Source organism: Balearica regulorum, chromosome 3 (assembly GCF_011004875.1).
Source record: "Balearica regulorum gibbericeps isolate bBalReg1 chromosome 3, bBalReg1.pri, whole genome shotgun sequence".
In the NCBI taxonomy this organism is placed as follows: domain Eukaryota; kingdom Metazoa; phylum Chordata; class Aves; order Gruiformes; family Gruidae; genus Balearica; species Balearica regulorum.
The window spans coordinates 124,105,887-124,123,945 of NC_046186.1; the positions used below are offsets into that span (position 1 = coordinate 124,105,887).

The 18,059-nt window shown below is 39.6% G+C and overlaps 1 protein-coding gene across 9 annotated transcripts in view; it reads right to left on the reverse strand.

Annotated features, from left to right (window-relative positions):
- The window catches only part of CCDC85A (coiled-coil domain containing 85A), a 143,825-nt gene that overhangs the window by 112,577 nt on the left and 13,189 nt on the right, over positions 1-18,059 (reverse strand). For 2 of the 9 annotated variants that reach the window (XM_075749905.1, XM_075749906.1), the window contains exon 3: positions 17,287-17,363. The exons of 5 other annotated variants lie outside the window; for them this stretch is intronic. In XM_075749905.1, the coding sequence (XP_075606020.1) occupies positions 17,326-17,363 (38 nt within the window). In that variant the 3' untranslated portion in view covers positions 17,287-17,325. Of the gene's footprint in view, positions 1-15,086; positions 16,151-17,286; positions 17,364-18,059 lie in introns of those variants that run through there. 2 more of the 9 variants (XR_012834824.1, XM_075749907.1) reach the window with 2 other exon arrangements.

An 18,059-nucleotide genomic window follows, 5' to 3' on the forward strand; every position in this document is an offset into this window, starting at 1 on the left:
CTTCTGACATGATATCCAGAACATCACCAAAGCTTAGTATCAGACTGTGGCATTCAGCATCTGACGTTGCAGCAATTACCGAGTTACTGTGATTGAACGCCTCTCCCTAAGTAATCCCCACAGACAGGTACTCCGCATCAGAATTTGACTTTTGAAGAGAACACTGATCTTCTACACTCTGACACAGGACGTATTTTCACATTCTGCACATTCAGCATAATTCAAAGCAGTCCTGATATGAATTTCAACCAGCAGATTAAAGTTCTGGTGTTCTGCAACCTCTATTTACCTTCAAAATGGCTACTTTGGTTTTCTGTCTAGACAAAAATCACCCTCAGCACATCCCATTGCTTTCTCCCCTTTTATTGGCTCTAGTACAGTATCTTCAAAACTTGACACCAAATCTGCTCATTGTTTTAACCACTCATCACATTATGTGTAAGGAATACAGCCTATAAACTATATCTTGCACTTCTTCACTATCCTTCTGCCCTTCAGAGGCTTTTATGATTCCTGCTGACACTGCCTACCTGGGAAACCTCAGCTCTGGGGAAGGATTTTGTTTTGGTTTCTCTAAGGAAAAGAATACACAAGGGAAAAAAAACAACTCCATCAAATCAATTGCCTTACTCATTAGTTAGGCAAATGTTTTGGGGTGTTTCCTGTGCAAGAGCTCTATTTCTGTTCCTTCCAGAACAAGAACCAAAACTTCCGCTACAGCATGTGTCAGTCTCAGTGGGTGCAGAGGTAATATGACTTCACACACACCGATGGAGTTGTTCCAAATTTGTTTTGGATTTCCAATACAAGACAGACATTCATTCCTTCTTTACTACATTTTCGCCATTCCTTTGTCATTCAACTGGGAAAAGCTAAATTGAAGCACATAGTGCAAAGTGGACACGTGACATAAAGTGCAATATATCCTCAGGTAGGGATCAAATCCAAGTTCTGCCTTGGGATGCAAGCATAAACCTTCTGCAAGTATTTAAGAGAGACAGAACTCGGTCAAGATTGGTCGAGATCGCAAAGTAGAAGTGTAATGCTCAAGTTGTCTGAATTGCCAGAACCAGAAGCTGGAACAATGCTTGTGCCTTTTGAAATCCAGCACTTCACAGGATCCAATGCATGGCTCCAGGCAACCTCCTTTCCCTGCTCTTACAGGCACCTGAAGACCAGGCTATTAGTCCTTCACTACTTTCTATTCGAAAGTTTTATCCTGTTTAAGATCGGCTTTCATTCCTTGCTGTCTGACAACACATTTAGCTTTTTAAAAGTTTTAAGTCTATTAATTATTTATATTCCAAAAAGTAACATTTTTGATGCACATGCTGTTCTTGGCCAAAGTCTTTTTTACCCCTTTTTCAACCCACATGGCCTGTGGAACCACTTTTGTTTTGCTAAAATGTCCAAAGAAGGGACACTTTTATCAGCATTGAAATACAAGCATCTTTCCTGTCTTACATAAAAATTAAGCCCAACCTGCCATCTGTTCAATCTGTCACAACTAACACTTCCTGCAAAAGAGAGCTAGTTTGATCATCACCCATCTATACTTTGATAGAGTGATCACAGGAGCCTGTCTAAAGGATAGTAACAAATTTGAGTGTCTCTTCTGTTAGCAACCATAAGGTATTTTAAACTTATGATGAGATTCAGAATTATGCAAAACATCCCCTATTATTCATAATAATAATAAATAAATAAAGCCTTTTATTATTACTTATGTTGTAAAGAAAGTGAGGAGTACACTATGGGCACAGAAGGGAGTAGTATTTGCAAAAGAAAACAGTAAAACATATTCTACCACTGAGAGCAAAGCCAAGGCTGAGTGGTTCTGAAAAAGCTCATGCCTTGAGCACCCTGAACAGTAAGGCAGAACACCTATAGGAAATGTGGAAAGCCTATAGCAGGGGGAACAGAAAACAGATCTCAGATTTGACCAGATTTGTTCTGTTATGTCCAGACAGTACCAGTACAGCCAAGTTAGGATCATTTCTGAGAGGTAGTAAAGAGCCCACAGAGGTCTGGCTGCTGAGGAAGACAAATAAAACTATGTTGGACCTAAGATACATTTCTCTAATATAAAAAGATTTTTCCCTAACAGAAGTTTGATGACTTCATATTCCATAAGTGAATAATGTGAAATCATTGGTTTATGACTACGTTGAGCATAAAGCTTAGACCTTGAAAACAAAACCCATGTCTACTGCAACATCACCATTCATTCACTTTTTACAATTTTTCCAAGGGTGAAGACTGAGATGCCAACAGCCCTTTAAGGAAACTGTCTCTTTCTATCTACAGTTGTTCATCAGACAGTCAAGTCAGATGTAAGTATGAAAGTCCAAACACTGATCATTCTGATAAATCCAAGGTGACAGATAACAAAACAGGGAGATGTAGAAAGAATAACCGTGATTCATTTTTACCAAACAGAATATTCCCCGGTTTGCTGCACTGCAGGGCTTGGTATCTGTAATGTATAGCAATCAGTTGTGAGCAGCTCAGAGTCAGAGGGCACCGCAGTTGTTCTCACGTAATCAGAGTATAGGGGATTGCAGAGTCACCTGGTAGTTATTTACCAGCCATGAAAGGCAGAAATCTGGCTTCTATATTTTAAAATTCTTTAGCACTGAATTTTCTGAAGATGTGTAGGGAAACATAAGGGAAACAGGATTTCCAAGAGAGAAAACAGGTCAGAGAAGGGAGGTTTTCCCCAGAACAGGAACGATCTCTTCTTGACATAGTCCTGGACCATTTCCATCCTCAGCAGGCATTTTTACTTATAATGAAATCTATTTTATCTTCCAAAAATATAACACTGAAGAGTGGCAGGGACATGGGGCAAAGAGACGATATAAGACAAAAGATATTTGTGATAAAGAGAATAAATAGGTGTTGTGATGAGAGAAGAGAAAGTGAGTCTGCTTCAGGACTCGAAGCAGATGGGCATACAGGGCTGCGTTTGCTTAGAAGCACATCGGAGCATCATACAGCAGCTTCTGAACAAGAAGTGACTGATAATACATTGCACCACTGATGTTTGCAGAGCGCCTTGGAAAAACTTTAAAGCTCTTGGTCTTTGGGACTTCAAATAACAAGTAGAAAGCATCTCAGCTTAATATTTCAACCTTTATCCTCACAGCATTTATGACTGACTCAAAAGATAATGGTTTTTCCATCCCTGTCTAACATACCTGTGTTCCTTCCAAAGGTTAAAAATCCAGGTAATGACCCAGACTGACCCTGCTCAGCTTACAGATGCTGAGAAGAGCCTTGCTTGCAGAAGCACAGCTTCTTTTCTTTTAAATAAAGAATTAAATAAAACACTGAAGCTTTGCTTTTGTTATCTAAGACTCTGCTGAGCTCTTCTGCCACTCCGGAACTACACAAGAGCCATGTATAAAGGAGGATTATGAGACAGCCTCTGAACAAAGCAAAGTCATTGGCTCACCTGATCTTTGTAGGGCAAGGAGCAAAACCACTAAGCACCTGAAAAATTTCACTTAAGTCCACCATTTAGGTGTTACTGAGACTGTCAGAGCGTATATCCTACGTTGCCTAACTCCACGGATTTATGAAGTGCGGTCAACACCGATGCTTCCACCAGTAGACACGTACAACCCTGAAGCCGGATGCTGCTGAGATGTTCAGCAGCTGAGATGCTCTTTGCTCCAACAAGACCCTCAAATATGCACTGTTCATCTACAGGAGCCAACGCACATCATCAGCTCATTTTATATGGTCAAGATTATCAAAATGAGACTTCTAGTACAGGCTAGCTGTATACATTTATGTAGCTCTGAGTTTAAGGAATCTACTCAGGAAGCAGCACAAGTATTTTCGAACCCTCGCAGTGCCTCTCCCCTCTGCATCCTCTGCTGGATGGATTCTCCTCTCAGTTTTCTAGTTTTTGCTAATCCCATGCCTGAACAGGTTATTCTCCCCACAGGTTAAAGGGTCAATCCAGGTACCCAACTTAGAGCTGAAAATTCCCCTATTTGAGCAAGCCCTGATGTGAGCATTTCACCATGACCGGTCTCCTACTGCCTAGGGTTTCAAACTGAGGGCTGTCAGCTGAAATCAGCCCAGAAACCACCGTGGGTAACAAAGGACCACACGGAGAGGGATGATCTATTCACTTAAGCTTAAGTCCATTCCTTGAGAGCTTTGAAGAATAAGACCAGTCATTTGATAAGGAACCAGAAAAAACTGAGCTATAAACATCTTTTGCAGCATTAACTGCTGCTAGATTAGGTTTGTACAACATCTCATGGGGAAAAGGGGGGGTATTGTTGTGAAAAGCACAATTTTAAAATCTCTCATATTTTATTTTTGAGTTTGGTTTTGGGGTTTTTTTTTTTAATGATGTTTATCAACCATATAAGATTCCAGGGGGTACAAGCAAATGATAACAGGAAAGATCCACTGAAAATTAATTCTGCGTCTTGGTTCTACTGTTTTAAAAGTAATAAATCATCACTCACCAGCACAGGACCACAGCATTTATTTCATGCATGAAGCAGCACTTTTATCATGGCAAATTTAGCTGTGTCTTATTAAACTGACTGCAGTCTCTGGCCAGCTAGTAGAACCTGAATAGGTTTTCACATTATATTCCTCAGAGCTCAAAATAAATCAAAGTCTCAGCTTCATGTATCTACGTGATTTTTAGAAAATGACTTAACCATTTCAACTACTGACCTCGACAAGTGTGCAGTTAGTCTCAGGACCAAAAGGTCAAGGAAAATCACTCTTTGGCCCCTGTGGCTCTGGCATAACAATGATATTAAAGATTAAAAAGTTAATTTAGTCTCCATGCAGTCAAGTAGATTTTGTTTATTCATTTTTCATTTTGGGTTGGGGTATTTTTTTGAGCATCAGTGAATTAGTCTACACCAACAGAAAAGCATAGAATCACAGGCAAACAATGTGTCTATACCCTGCTCCTCTAGAAATCAATGGCAATATTTCTACAAGAGGATCAAACCTTGTATGATCAATTTCTCATTCAAATTATTGCTTCTTCCCACCAAAAATGAAATCAAAGCAATTTAAGCATTTTCCAAACCCCTCTGTCCCTTCTCCCCACAGTTTACTAGCCATTCTTCTCTGGATATACTATGCGTGGCAACTGTGCCAAGGTTTTATTCCAACCCCACCTGTTTCCTTCATAACATACATACTGATTTTTTCATACTTTAACTACTGTGGGAAGTAAAGATTTAGGGAAAGAGTTGATTATCAAGTAGGAAACATATGTTCCTGTGAAAATAAAATCAAAAGAGAATTCTTGTGTGACCAGTTCTTTGCAGCAAGATAAATTTCCTCTCTCCTCCTGACATTCCATTTTTCTTAAAAATCAAAATGGGGTTTAACAGGCTGGAAACGGTACTTTGGAACTACCCATGTCATCTGCTAACCTACAGCACCCCAAGTGCTGCGAAGTCAATTGTTGCTCCTGGCAATCTTAATTCTTATTCCTGCTTCAAGGATTCTGCTGTTTGGCCAGAAAACAGGCAAGAAATCCTAGTCCAGCATTTTCTTCATTCTAATTTGAATCTCTCTCCTGCATGCATATAAATAGAGTCATAGAATGGTTTGGGTTGGAAGGGACTTCAAAGATCATCCAGTTCCAACCCCCCTGCTGGGGGCAGGGACACCCTCCACTAGAATATAGGATATACATGTATATAGATTTCTCTTTTTTTTAAATCTTTAGTGAAGGGGTGACTGAAAAAGCATATTGTGCTCTTTTCATTCAAGATACTTAAGGACTAGAACACGTGATGTTAACATACATTCAACAAATTCACAGAGTTCTGCCAATTTACCCTCGAGATTCTGGGCTTATCGTTTCAACATGCCTGTTACTGTGACAAACACAGGGTCACAGCACTGGGATGTGAAATGCTCATCACACTGACAGTCAGAACCTACCAAAGCACATCCAAGGCAACTCCCTTGGCTTTTTTTAATCCGAGATATTAAAACGCCAAAGTTTTCAAAAGAAAAATCTGTGATAAATTCAGAAACACTTTTTTCATCTATATGGAGTTATAAAGCTTTGCACCTACCACAAATTTCTGTTTGCCTGAGCTTTTACTCTGTGCTGCTAGGTAAGTCCCACTCATGGCTTTCTCCATATGCCTATTCACAAGCCAACTGTTCAGAAAGAGGACTCAACGTGAGTATTTCCAGTGACTTTAACCTCACCTAAAGTGATGACAGGAATAACTGCAGCACAGCAGAACCTCATCTAAAGGCTGCACAATCCTGTACTACTTGCCACAGCTTCCACAGCAACCATCACATTTCCCCACCCAGTTCTAGTTTCCTGAAAAGCAGTTAAATACTTCGTGCAATTCCTAGACTTAAGACGAAAAAGCTCTAAATCAACAGCCAAAAAGCACATTCACAGTAATTGTGACTTTTAAGGTATCAGTAACTAAAATCTGCATTTCCTCAAGGAGAACAGCCAGTCTACCATTATCTACTTAGGAAGCAAACACTGCTGGCCCTTAGCTGTCACCAGAGCAATGTCAAAAGGAAACAGGCAAAACACTATTCCAATCTCCCAAAATATCATCACAATTCATGACACAGCAGCTTGAGTGCTACTCACATATAGTTCTTCCTTTGAAGCATTAGATATAGCCTGACACACAGCAAGGATGTCTCAGACTTTCATAATATTAATTTATTGCACAGAGCAAGTCTAATTTCCTGCCCTCAGTACACTAATAGATTGGCAACACTCTTGTATTAATTCTCCTTTCTCTCTTATTGTTGAATCTCAGACAGCCTATATATTTGAATATTGAGCTTATTTGTATAGCTACTGTATAACCTATAGGTTACCACACTGTGTACCTTCTTGCACTTGACCTATCCTTTTGAAACAGATTTAGAAGTTCCCACAAATAGGTTCACATCCTACCTGGAGTTTTGTACAAAAGCATATATACTGCATGGAAAGAGGGGAGTGGGGGGGTGTGAACGTAGCCCACATCTACGTATTTTCTTGAGAAGCACATATTACCTTGCAAAGAAATTGGAAATATAAAAATCCTCTCTGATAAACATTTAACTTTTCACCAAATACCCTGGCAGTGGGATGGCAGTGCCCAGGCACCTGCATTAGATTACTCTCCACTCTCTCTGCCTCACAGAGAGGTTATACTTTTTTGAAACAGAAAGGCAATTTCATGTTAGTTCTGTGCAATTAAAAAAATAAAAACCCATTTCTCTTTTCAGTGACCTTCCAGGAAAGTTTTCAATCCCACAGTACCTTTGGTTCATGTTAAATTTATCACAATTACCATTTAGACAAACTGAGAGATTAAAGGTGCTTAAGGCTATAGTTAGAAATAGTCATAAGGCTAAAACTAAGCATCACAAATTATTCAAGAAAGCTTTCAAACCTACTACCTTTGTAAGACTATTTAGCCAGGTTTCTTGATAATCTTGAAAACAAAACAAAAACCCTCTCATAATGATTGACCAAAAATTTGTAGTTAACATGTTAGTTATATGGTGCCTTTTAACTATGTTCAACTTGTTTAACTTGCTATTATCAAGCAACGCATGGCAGCCTTTGTAACTGAAGTTAATTTACTGCTTTTACTTTAATGTGCTATGATAATAGGTATACAGATGGATAGTCCTATTTGTGCAGTTGAGTGAACATTTTCCATTTGATTTAAATGAGAGAAGTGGCCCCCTAAATTAATAAATGCTACCATGTATGGACACACAGAAAATGAACTATCAGATTCTTCCCCCACTCAGTTTATCTGAGATTTTTTTTCCTAAGTGCGAAAGCACAGGCACCTATAGGAACTTCATACTGCCATAAACTTCATGCTGCCACATTAATCAGACAGCACTCTGTCATTTAAACAGCTGCTAGACAAGGACTAACAAGAGGAATTCCTACATCCCTGTCTCACTCTGAATAATACATCACTCACTATCAAAAATAAATCAAGGAAAACCAAACATTTTAGAGGAGTCTCATCTTTTTATAGTCACTGGCAGATTTGCAGCGATACCTCTCGGTGTCGGTATGGGTGAAAGTCAGCCTTCACGGGAACAGGCGCAGCGCTGTTGAAACTACAAAAGTCATGTCAGGTCTGGATATGATCCCAAGTTTATCTGACAAGCTGGATTATACAGAGGTAGAACACACACACACACTAATCTTATACCAATAAGCAAAAGAAATTAAGCCTATTTCTTCCTACACTTACTTACCCAATGTACAAAAGGCAACAAAATATAACCCAAACAGAAAACTTTTAAGTGCTGCATTAAACACACCGTGTTTTACAAGAACAGAGAGTACTCTCACAACCCACCTCTCAGCTGGGTTTGTGTTGTGTAAGAAAACAAGGGCAGACCACGCTTCTTTTGGAGGATTCTGGTCAACAGTATATATGAATTTGATCTACATAACGTTTCTTTTGCAATGCCCAAAGCATAGTTTCCAAACCTGGATTTAATCAAAGTTTACTTATCAACATGGTCTGAACTTTAAATGTGCATCAGACTCCCTGAACCACATGATTTCTTGTACTGCCAAGTTTAATGAAGAATACTTTGCCCTGTAAAGGACCAAGTCTTCAAATCAGCAAACGCTTTTGTACTTAAAATGAGGATCACACAGAAAAGCTTACAGAAGACAATAGCATCACTTTAGCACATTAGGTTAGAGCTGTTTGTAAATGACCACAGTTCAGGGCCAAAGATACAGGGCTATACACAGAGAAACTGCAACTCCAATGTATTAAGAAAACTGCAACCAAATCCATGTACTAAGCTTTTTTTTATTTATTTATTTCAGAGTAACATGCATTGTCCCTGGCCTGATGGATCATTCTGATGATGTTTACATGCACACCACTAAGCTTTTAAGCAGCTCTACAATGCTGAAAGAGCAATGTAGTGAAAGCCATCTGGATCTTCCACTGAAAATCCTTATCAGATCCTTCCGTACGGCTGGACTCAACCTCTTTTGCCACTTCGGCCACATTGCTGAATCTGTCCAATTTCAGCACTGAATCTTCAGTCAAATCCCACCAGATTAAAGCAGGTGCAAAGAATTTTGCACTTTGAAGAGAGATGGTTGACTAATTTTTAAGAATATATATTGTTGCAGTAACAAATTATAAAAAGAGAAGAACTTTACTATTTAAAAGCAAAACTGAGAATCCAAATAACTGGATTACCTCCCTTCTTGTCTGCAAATAGTCTAAACTGTGTTTATAAAAAGTAGCAAGAGACCGTCTCTGCCCCATATAACTGATAGAGATAGTGCTCTTACAGATAGCACTGTCACTGTCTAATCTCACATTAGACTTTTAGTTGGTCTTCCAGTGTAATTGCTTTTTCAACAGCAATAATCATCAAACGACTCATAGTAATGACTTTCACAAATCATTAAGATTAATTTAGTAAAAAGTGGATAGAAAACATATTTTGCTTTCTCCCTTTTAAATAGGAAAGCTCAGATTTCGTAGCAGAGTTCATCAACTAACACAGACTTTTCACCAATGCCACGGCAGCAATTCTTTGAAAAATTAAATATTTAATAATGAAAGACTTCTGCCTTCCAACACGCAGGGGAAGAGTCCTGCTTTACAGAAAGCTCTGGTAGAGGAGGATATATAAAAAGAAATATACATTTCTGCACTATTAACTGCTAGGATTGCTAAAGTAGCTGCAGTCATACTTCGCTACACTCAATCCCAAGAGAAGACTTGCAGTAGACACCTTCAAGCGCTCAAGATGCCCCCAAAAAAAAAAAAAAAAAAAAAAGCCATGGGAAGGCTCAGAGATGCTACGGAAGTAAAAATCCTGAGCACTCACCAGGAGTTGGTCAGGATCAGCACTACCACGATGGCAGCGACGCTGTGGCTGGCAGATTCTGCAACGAATGCCCTATTTTTCATCTGATAGCAGAACGAGGGGGAAAGGATAACAAATCGATATCTGCGACTGACTAAAAACTGCATAGTCATTAACAAACCCCTTCAATACTGTATTTATCACCCACAAAGAAGTGATACATAAGTGGTCATTACCTACATCATTTCCTGTCATTTCAAGTTTGGAAATGCTGGGGATCTGGTTTCCCCTATAATCTAATTCTGCTCTCCTGCACCTCTGTTTCCTGAAAGTGGGGATACCATTAAAAAATGGTGCAAATTCACCATAATCCAACTTTGGGTAACTGGATTATGACATTTTCCCTTCTTCAGAGTCCTTCACTTTACAACCTATGCACTCCTTAATATAACTCTGAATCTGTCTAACCTGATCTAGTTTCTTTCTCTCAGAAAAACCTCAGAAACTACAAATTCTCTTCTGAGCAACTTTATCATCCATGCTCACTACGGTGCAACTCAAACCTTCAGCATCAAATACAGCCCATTCCCATTACAGCTACAACATTAGCTTCACATCCGAGTGATATTTCCCTAGAGATGGCAATCAGCTTCTGAACCCACTTTCAGGAGTGAGGAGAAAGGAGATCCTGTTCAGTTCGTCCTTCTCTTTCCGCTTCCAGCAATTGTGCACTTGCTACTCCATCTGTAACCCCTCGGGGGGGAAGAGAGCTCTCTCTGCTTCCGTGCTCCAGCTCCCTGAGCATGACTGGTGGAGCCGCTTGCTCTCTCCCTCCTCTCCTGGAGACGGAATATGCTTCATCCCTTGCAGTGTTGTACAAGGTGTACGGGTTGTTAGATCTCTGTGCTTGGTGCAGCATTGCCAACGCAGCAGAGAGGGAGCCCGACATGCTTCCCCTGCTACTAAAAGCTGCAGAGGCAGCTCCTGCTGCATCTTGAGTGAGGGCAGGAGCCCAGCCCTGCGGTGATCAATGAAGGCAATGCCCCAGGGAGAGAAAGGCCATAGAGAGTTTTTGACTGTCTTCAAACCTGGTCTGAGAGTCTCCATGTCAAAATATCAATCTTATTGAAAGCAGACAGTGGAAGAATGGAACTACTTGAAAGAAAACTTGCAAGATTTCCTTCAGATCAGAACATTATGGGTTTCCCTGGAATACATTTCTAAGTCTCAGCTCCTATTTCCATGACACCACTTTAAAAAAAAAAACAAAAAAAAAACCAAAACCACCCTGCTTCTAAAAGCCTGTGTACTCAGTGAGAACGTGCAAGTGTATGAAGTCAGCCACCTGCATAAACAAAAGCAGTATCAAACCCTAAATGATTTCATTAGCTAGATCAGTATCTCCCACATGACAACATGGTGAGTCATTTTGTTTCAGAAGAAGCAAGATTACAGCACACATATCCGCACACACGTGCATTTCTATAGCACAGTACACAAAGAGTCTAAAACAGGCAAGTGGTCATTTATTCTAAGTAGCAAAAAGTGCTTCACGTGTTGGTTTAATACAACCTGCATGTATTCCTAGAAGGCATGCTAGGATATTTTCTGGCAGCTCGTCTTTCAAAGTCTGCCCGATTCCATCTTTATGTGCACTCAAGCTGCTGGCTCCTGGATAACATAGCTGCTGGGAAGCAACAGGGCAGCACAGGACGCCGTCCATCAGTCTGGCTCCAGTCCGACACCTCAGAGCATTGCCTAGAGTGGCAAGTAATACAGGTGATGCTCATCACATACGCGTACCTTGGCAACTTACTTTACTTCAGGAGGACTGCAATAATCAGAATCCTTGCTTTCCCACTGCTGTGTAAGAAGAATAGTTTTAGATCTGAATCATTGCCTGAGAGAAATATTTTTGCTCATTTCTAAAGAAGTTAGAAACTTCTTCAGAAAATTTAACAGGCCAGTTAGCCTCCTGCTCATCATCTCTCACGCTGCGTAACAGTCTAGCAATGTAGACAAAAGAATACAAAAGTATTCTAGTTATTCTACTCCTCTAACTTTTTCAGCTATGCCAAACTCTTCAGTCTCAGAAACGTTCTCCATTTCCCTTCATTGTATGTAGATGACTGTGTTGCTATTCTACATTTTTTAATGCATGTTCATCACTCAAGCTTCACGTGGCTCACACAGAAGAAACACTATCACTTGGAATGTGTAGTCACTAGACTGAACACAAAACATGAGATGAAACCAGTTATCATGTGACTAGTCCGGATGCTGTATTAGAGGACTCTGTATCTCCTGACTGTCAGTGACATCCCAAGAGTTCATCTTAAAAATAAATTACTATTTTGATCCTTTCAAAATATGTGGGAAGTGTTGTGATAAACTTTTATTTTTTATGCAATTATCACAGTTATATTTCTTACTAGTCTCTTTGACTTTCTAACTGCTTACTGTTCGTTTTTCTCATTCAGGGTTCCAGTTTAATGTCTTGACCTACATTCAGTAAAAGTTTACAGCATGGGATTATCACGTTTTTGTTGTTGTAGTTATAAAATTGGTTAAATAGATTAGGAATGTTTTTACAGGAGAAAATTATACGGCTCTGCAGAAAATTTTACAAGCAAAGATATTTAGACAAGTGCTACATCAGAAGTAGCACCATATGTTCCCATACTTCAACATGAAAGACAAAATGCCTGTAAAATGAAAAGCAATGAGGTTTTTCCAAAAGCTACTGCCATGAGAACTTAAAAATATGCACTTATTTCAAGCACCAAATAATCAGACCAATCTAATTAGGAAGGAGATAATTAAAAAACTAACAGGTTGCTAAGTCACGCTCAGGACACACAACCTGGTGTTTGCTCTAGTTTATAAGTTAAGATTAAAATAGTAACAGTGCCAAAGTCTCTTTAATCTCTGCACAGGTTTGAAACATTAAATTGCACTCAGACCACATTTCATCATAAGAAGTGCCATTAAAAACTCACTACTTAGCACGACAGGAAGCTGCTGTAATTGCAGTAACTTTCTACTCATAACAAGAATTGTTACTGTAGTCCTGTCATCACATATCACTGACTGGAAATGTTTAGGCTGTCATTTTTGAACGTCAAAGCCCGATTCCCCACTGAGCTACATTACTATAGAGCTTTAAAATCTTGGACTGAATTCTGATCGGTGCCCTTCATAAACATTTTTAGAAATGACTCTGCTACAGTTACTTTGTACAGGAAACCTCCATCTTTTGGCAGACAGCAAGAACCCAGTCTTCCCTCAAACACAGCCTCTGCTTTACGTGACTTTAAGTAAGCATTTCAGACCACAATATTTCATAGATAGCAGCAGCAACCACCTACCTGCTAGAAATGAGTCCACCGGCATTCAGCCAAAAAAAAAAAATCTCAAAATACACTAGTTCACCAAGTTCCTGTCTTCCACATCTGCCAAGTCACACAGATGTTCAGACTGAGACTTGTCATGGAGATTTACAACTGCCAAGTACCACTTCCCCTGTTCCCTGGCATATTCATAAGATGCCACACTATTGATTGATACTAAGGGTCAAATGACCATCCTGCCAAATTAGTGTGATCTCATTTTTTTAGCATTTCATTTTCAAATTTTATTCTGATGAAAGATGAATACTTCTTTTGATTGTACCAGTTAGCAACATGAAATCCCCAGCTGATAGCTGACTATGCCTCCAATTCGTATCAGCATCTTGATTTCCCAAATGAAGACAACTACTGTTACACACCTAGTCTGCAACATTAAAAACAGGCTGCAAGAAACAAGACAGAAAAATATAGCTTCCTCTAGTAAAGCTATTACAGCATTTCATTGTCACTCAAAGTTTGGATTCATTGTAAACCACTTTATGTGCAAAGACACTTTTAAGCACCCCTATAAATGCAAAAGGTACATAAACAAATTCCAATATGCCTGCTGCATGCACACACACACAAAACAGAATGTAAAATAGCTTTGTTTCCCCTTGGCTTGGTTAGCGTAATTCAGGAAATTCAGAAAGGAAGGAAACATTGCCTTACAAGTTGATTTTGAAAGGAAACACATTGAAAACGTTTGTATCGAGCTAATTGTTCATAAAGGTGTTTTCTAGGCATGTGAGTAACCTCAGCCCCAATTTTTACACCACACTCGAAACAGACTTATCTAAGAAAAAAGTTGTTACAAAAGTGGTATGATGCAGTGGAATAATCAGTAGCTAAGACTCAGGAAACCTGGATTTAAAGTTTAGTTGGTGGCTGATTAATCCTGTCTTGTCATTTGTTTAGCCCATTGTTCTTCATGCACAAGATGACAATCACAGTATTTCCTTCTTTGGTAAATTATTTTGATAACTACTGATAAAATTTCTAAGTAATAACCAGGCGCTACTAACAGGTGTTAAGAGTCTTCTCAGGTTAACTGCGCATCCATAGCTCACTACGCACATCAAGGTCTCAACTTCACAAAGCCGTTTTTTCTGACTTTGTGCAATCGATATCTTGGCTGCATTCACACACATAAATCAATGCACGTTCCACACATTGCTGCTATCCTGGTCAACGCATGAGAGATCTCCAGGGCTAGAACTGCCATGAGTTAATCCATCTCCAGCAGAAAAGCCAAGGCTCTCTAGTCAGAGCTGCTTTATCTCCTAACAGTCAAGCAAGCCTGGTCCACATGCCTCTGCAGGCTCAAACTCTGCAGTCAGAAGCTGGAATGAGGAGAGAACTTTCTGGTGGCTTTTCACAGCCACCAACTGAGCAAAGAAAAACAGTGATGTCCTCCCCTCCTCTAGCTCCCCTGGCTGGTACCACAGTCCCCATCTCCGAGATCACAGACTTGCTTTGGACCTTTCAGAAGCTCACAGGTCTCACTGAAAGACAGAAGCAAGCTTACACGGCACGAACCAGAGCAAAAGTTTTTGGCCCAACAGATTGGGCCTGAAAAGAACAGACATACTGCAACGGCAATTTCCAGAAGATGCATAAATGTTATTAGTCTGATGACCAACATGTTACAGATTTTCAGTCTTTCCCTCTGCCAGATGTTCATGAATTCAGCAAAATTTAAACATACCACTGACACGCAAAACAGATATCTCTGAACATTTATTTTAGTGGCTTTCAGATCTGATAAATATTCCGGTTCTGGTTTTTCAGAGTTCAGCTTTGTGTTTTTGAAGGTTAAGTTTTGTGCACAATACACAACTGAAAACGTGCTCGCAAAACCAGAGCGAGATAACAGGATACAAGATCTGATGACCCCACTGCAGTGATGCCATACCAGAAGGTAAAGGCAGCCATCAGAACAGTGAGGGCACACTTTGGATTTGAGGAGGGCAGAGGATGCTCAGATTTCTCTGTGAATACTCCCCGCCCTGTGGGAATACGCATTAGCAAACTTGCATGCAATGAAATAGATACCAAGCCTTATCTGACTAGCTGTGGCTAAAATCTCACACCTCCACACAGCCAGCCTCTAGTGCAGCTGACTGGTTTGCAGCTCCCAGGTCACGTCTTGCATGGCATGGAGGATAAGCACTGACAGAGTTGAAAGCAGACAGGCCCACAGACACAGCTTAGTCAGCATCATGCCAAGCTGAGATCTACAATCTCATCCATCCCTGGACCTCCACAGATCTGCAGCTGGCTTGAGCCCTGAATTAGAAATACATTTGGATTGTTAAAGGGATGGTGTTTACATGCAGAAGAGAACTGGGCCTGCAATTCGTAGGTCAAAGACCTACTTCTGATTTACACCATTAAAAAAGAAGAATCTATATTTGCTGAAATATGTTTCTTTATGTATGCAACAAGTATCTCTGGATGGGGCTAAAATTGAGAATGTTCTCAGCTCTATACTCTCTAGATTTCTGATCAGACTTCTGGAGCAACGAAGAAGCTATCTCTCCAAGCACCTTTCCCACTGTGTTTCACTAGATATAATGGGACACAAATGTAGTACTTGGTAAGCACCGTATCAACCAGCTGGCTGGTTTATCCATCATCTAGCACGACTATTCACAGTCCTGAGGCACCCGAATGCTACACCGATGGGTAAAAACACCGACAGTGAGGCTCAGTGTTTGGAATCAAGATGCTCCTGGTTCCCTGGGAAACAGCATTTCCTAATAAACAGAATACAAACATTATCTGGATTTTTCTCACTCTGGGCAGTGAAAATCTACTAATCATTTTCATCTTCCATTACAGATCCTTTTACATAACTTTCAAGAGCCTCTTGCTTCCTGTGCATCGTGATGTATTTCTCAGCAGCACTGCAAGAACAAATCAATTAAAATCTAACAAAATTTTGGGGATATTAAAAGCACTTAATTAAAAAATGTTCAATTTGAGAGCAAGTGTCACCTGACTCCATCTTCCCAGTCAACACCCTGTTTCTCCTGTAACAAGGACAATGAGTATCCAAAAAATCTCACATTAGGTTTAAGTGACGTCTAGAATTGATATGTAACATCAATTAGCTGAAAAGTGCATCTGCTAAGTGCACCTCTACCAAACACAAAGCAGACAGAGCCAAGTTTTGCTACATTTGAAGTATGGAACTTTTCATATTGATAAATTCAACAGATATGTTGCTCTCAAAGCAAACACTAGTTATTTCTCATTCAAACATTCTTTGTCAATCCTTCAAATACTCATTTTCCAAAAAGATATCAGAATCAACTCTGTCAATTTTGTTAAAAAAAAAATAAAATAAAATAAAACCACCATCAAGCAACTGAAGTGGAATAGAATATGTTGCCCAGGAAACTGAGTCTTAGCTTCAGTGTCTGAAGTACACATTTCCAGGTGGCAGTTGATAACCATTGACTTGTCGTTTAAGTACAATACACTGTGTTTAATGTGGGTTGTTGCAGACTTATCATGAAAGAGGGTCAAGCAATTCCTTTTGTGCTACATCTCTTTTTGGACTTCCCCAAGTATCTTTTCAGTATTCCATCAGTCTACGACTCGGTGTAATTGCAGTAGTGTGATCAATACAAGGAGTCAGCACTATCCAACTCATTCTTGACAAAACCAGGATGATGGAGTGACTTGAGAGGATAAAACCAAGATCCAAGCTTCCAAGATAGTCTGATCAGTCACTTCCATGCTGTCAGGCAATCCAGCAATTCATTTTTATCAGTACATTCTAAAAGGTTAAGAAATCTTTTCATTTTATTACTTGTATAGAGAAGGTAAAATATCCAAATACCAATGCCTTAATGCTGAAATTAGGATCTCTTAATATGCTCAGGATGCTTTTTGTCCTCCTAGTTCTGCAAAATATTTGTACATGCTATGGTTGCAAGCGGTCAAAATGTAGCATTCAGCATTATTGACTGGAGTGGAGATCAGGTGTCAAGTTCCAACAACAAGGAATAAATCAAAAAGTTCTTAGCACCTGTACCTGGAGGAGACACAGATTCTGGTATCTTCTGCTGTTTAGTTAAGACTGCAGAGCCTTTGGTCTTGGTGGTTGGAGAGCTGGTTAGGAAAAAAAACATCGTTGGAACGCTTTGCTTTCGTGTTTCCTTTATGGACTAAATGATATTGCAAAAACCTAAAATTCAAAATTTAACCCCAGGTTACAAAGAAATCCTAAAATGGACACAAGCAATCAAGATGAATGACAACAACTGACAAGTTACTTCATTCAGTGCACTGCAAGAGCATGGCTATTTCAGCATCTTGCTTCTGTCTGGGCATCCAATTTCAGCGCAAGTCAGGTGCCAACAAGGACTGAAGTGCTCAAATAATTTGAAGGATCTAAGCCAATTTTCAGGTTCTAATTCACAGCATTTATATGCCTGTGCTTGATGTAGTCAGCTGCCTTCAGTGAAATGTTCTTTTTCTCTCTCACAATCAAACAGTATTTTTAGAGACCCATCTTAATGTCATCGGTAATGTTTTCAGACCACAAAAATAAGATGGATTTTTAACATCATTAAAATTCATCCACTGTTAAACAAAAATAGAGTTGGAAACCAAGAGGGGATGTGGGTCACCTGTCAATGCTTTTCTCCAGGCTTATCTAAACTTTGCATAAATGTGAGCTACATAGTGATGAATCAGCCCTGTAACCTTTGTGAAAAGCATATATATTTTTTCTTTGAATCCAAGTTACAACTACATGCTCCCTAAACCTACAGCAAGCGTTGATCAACACAAATTTTCACAATT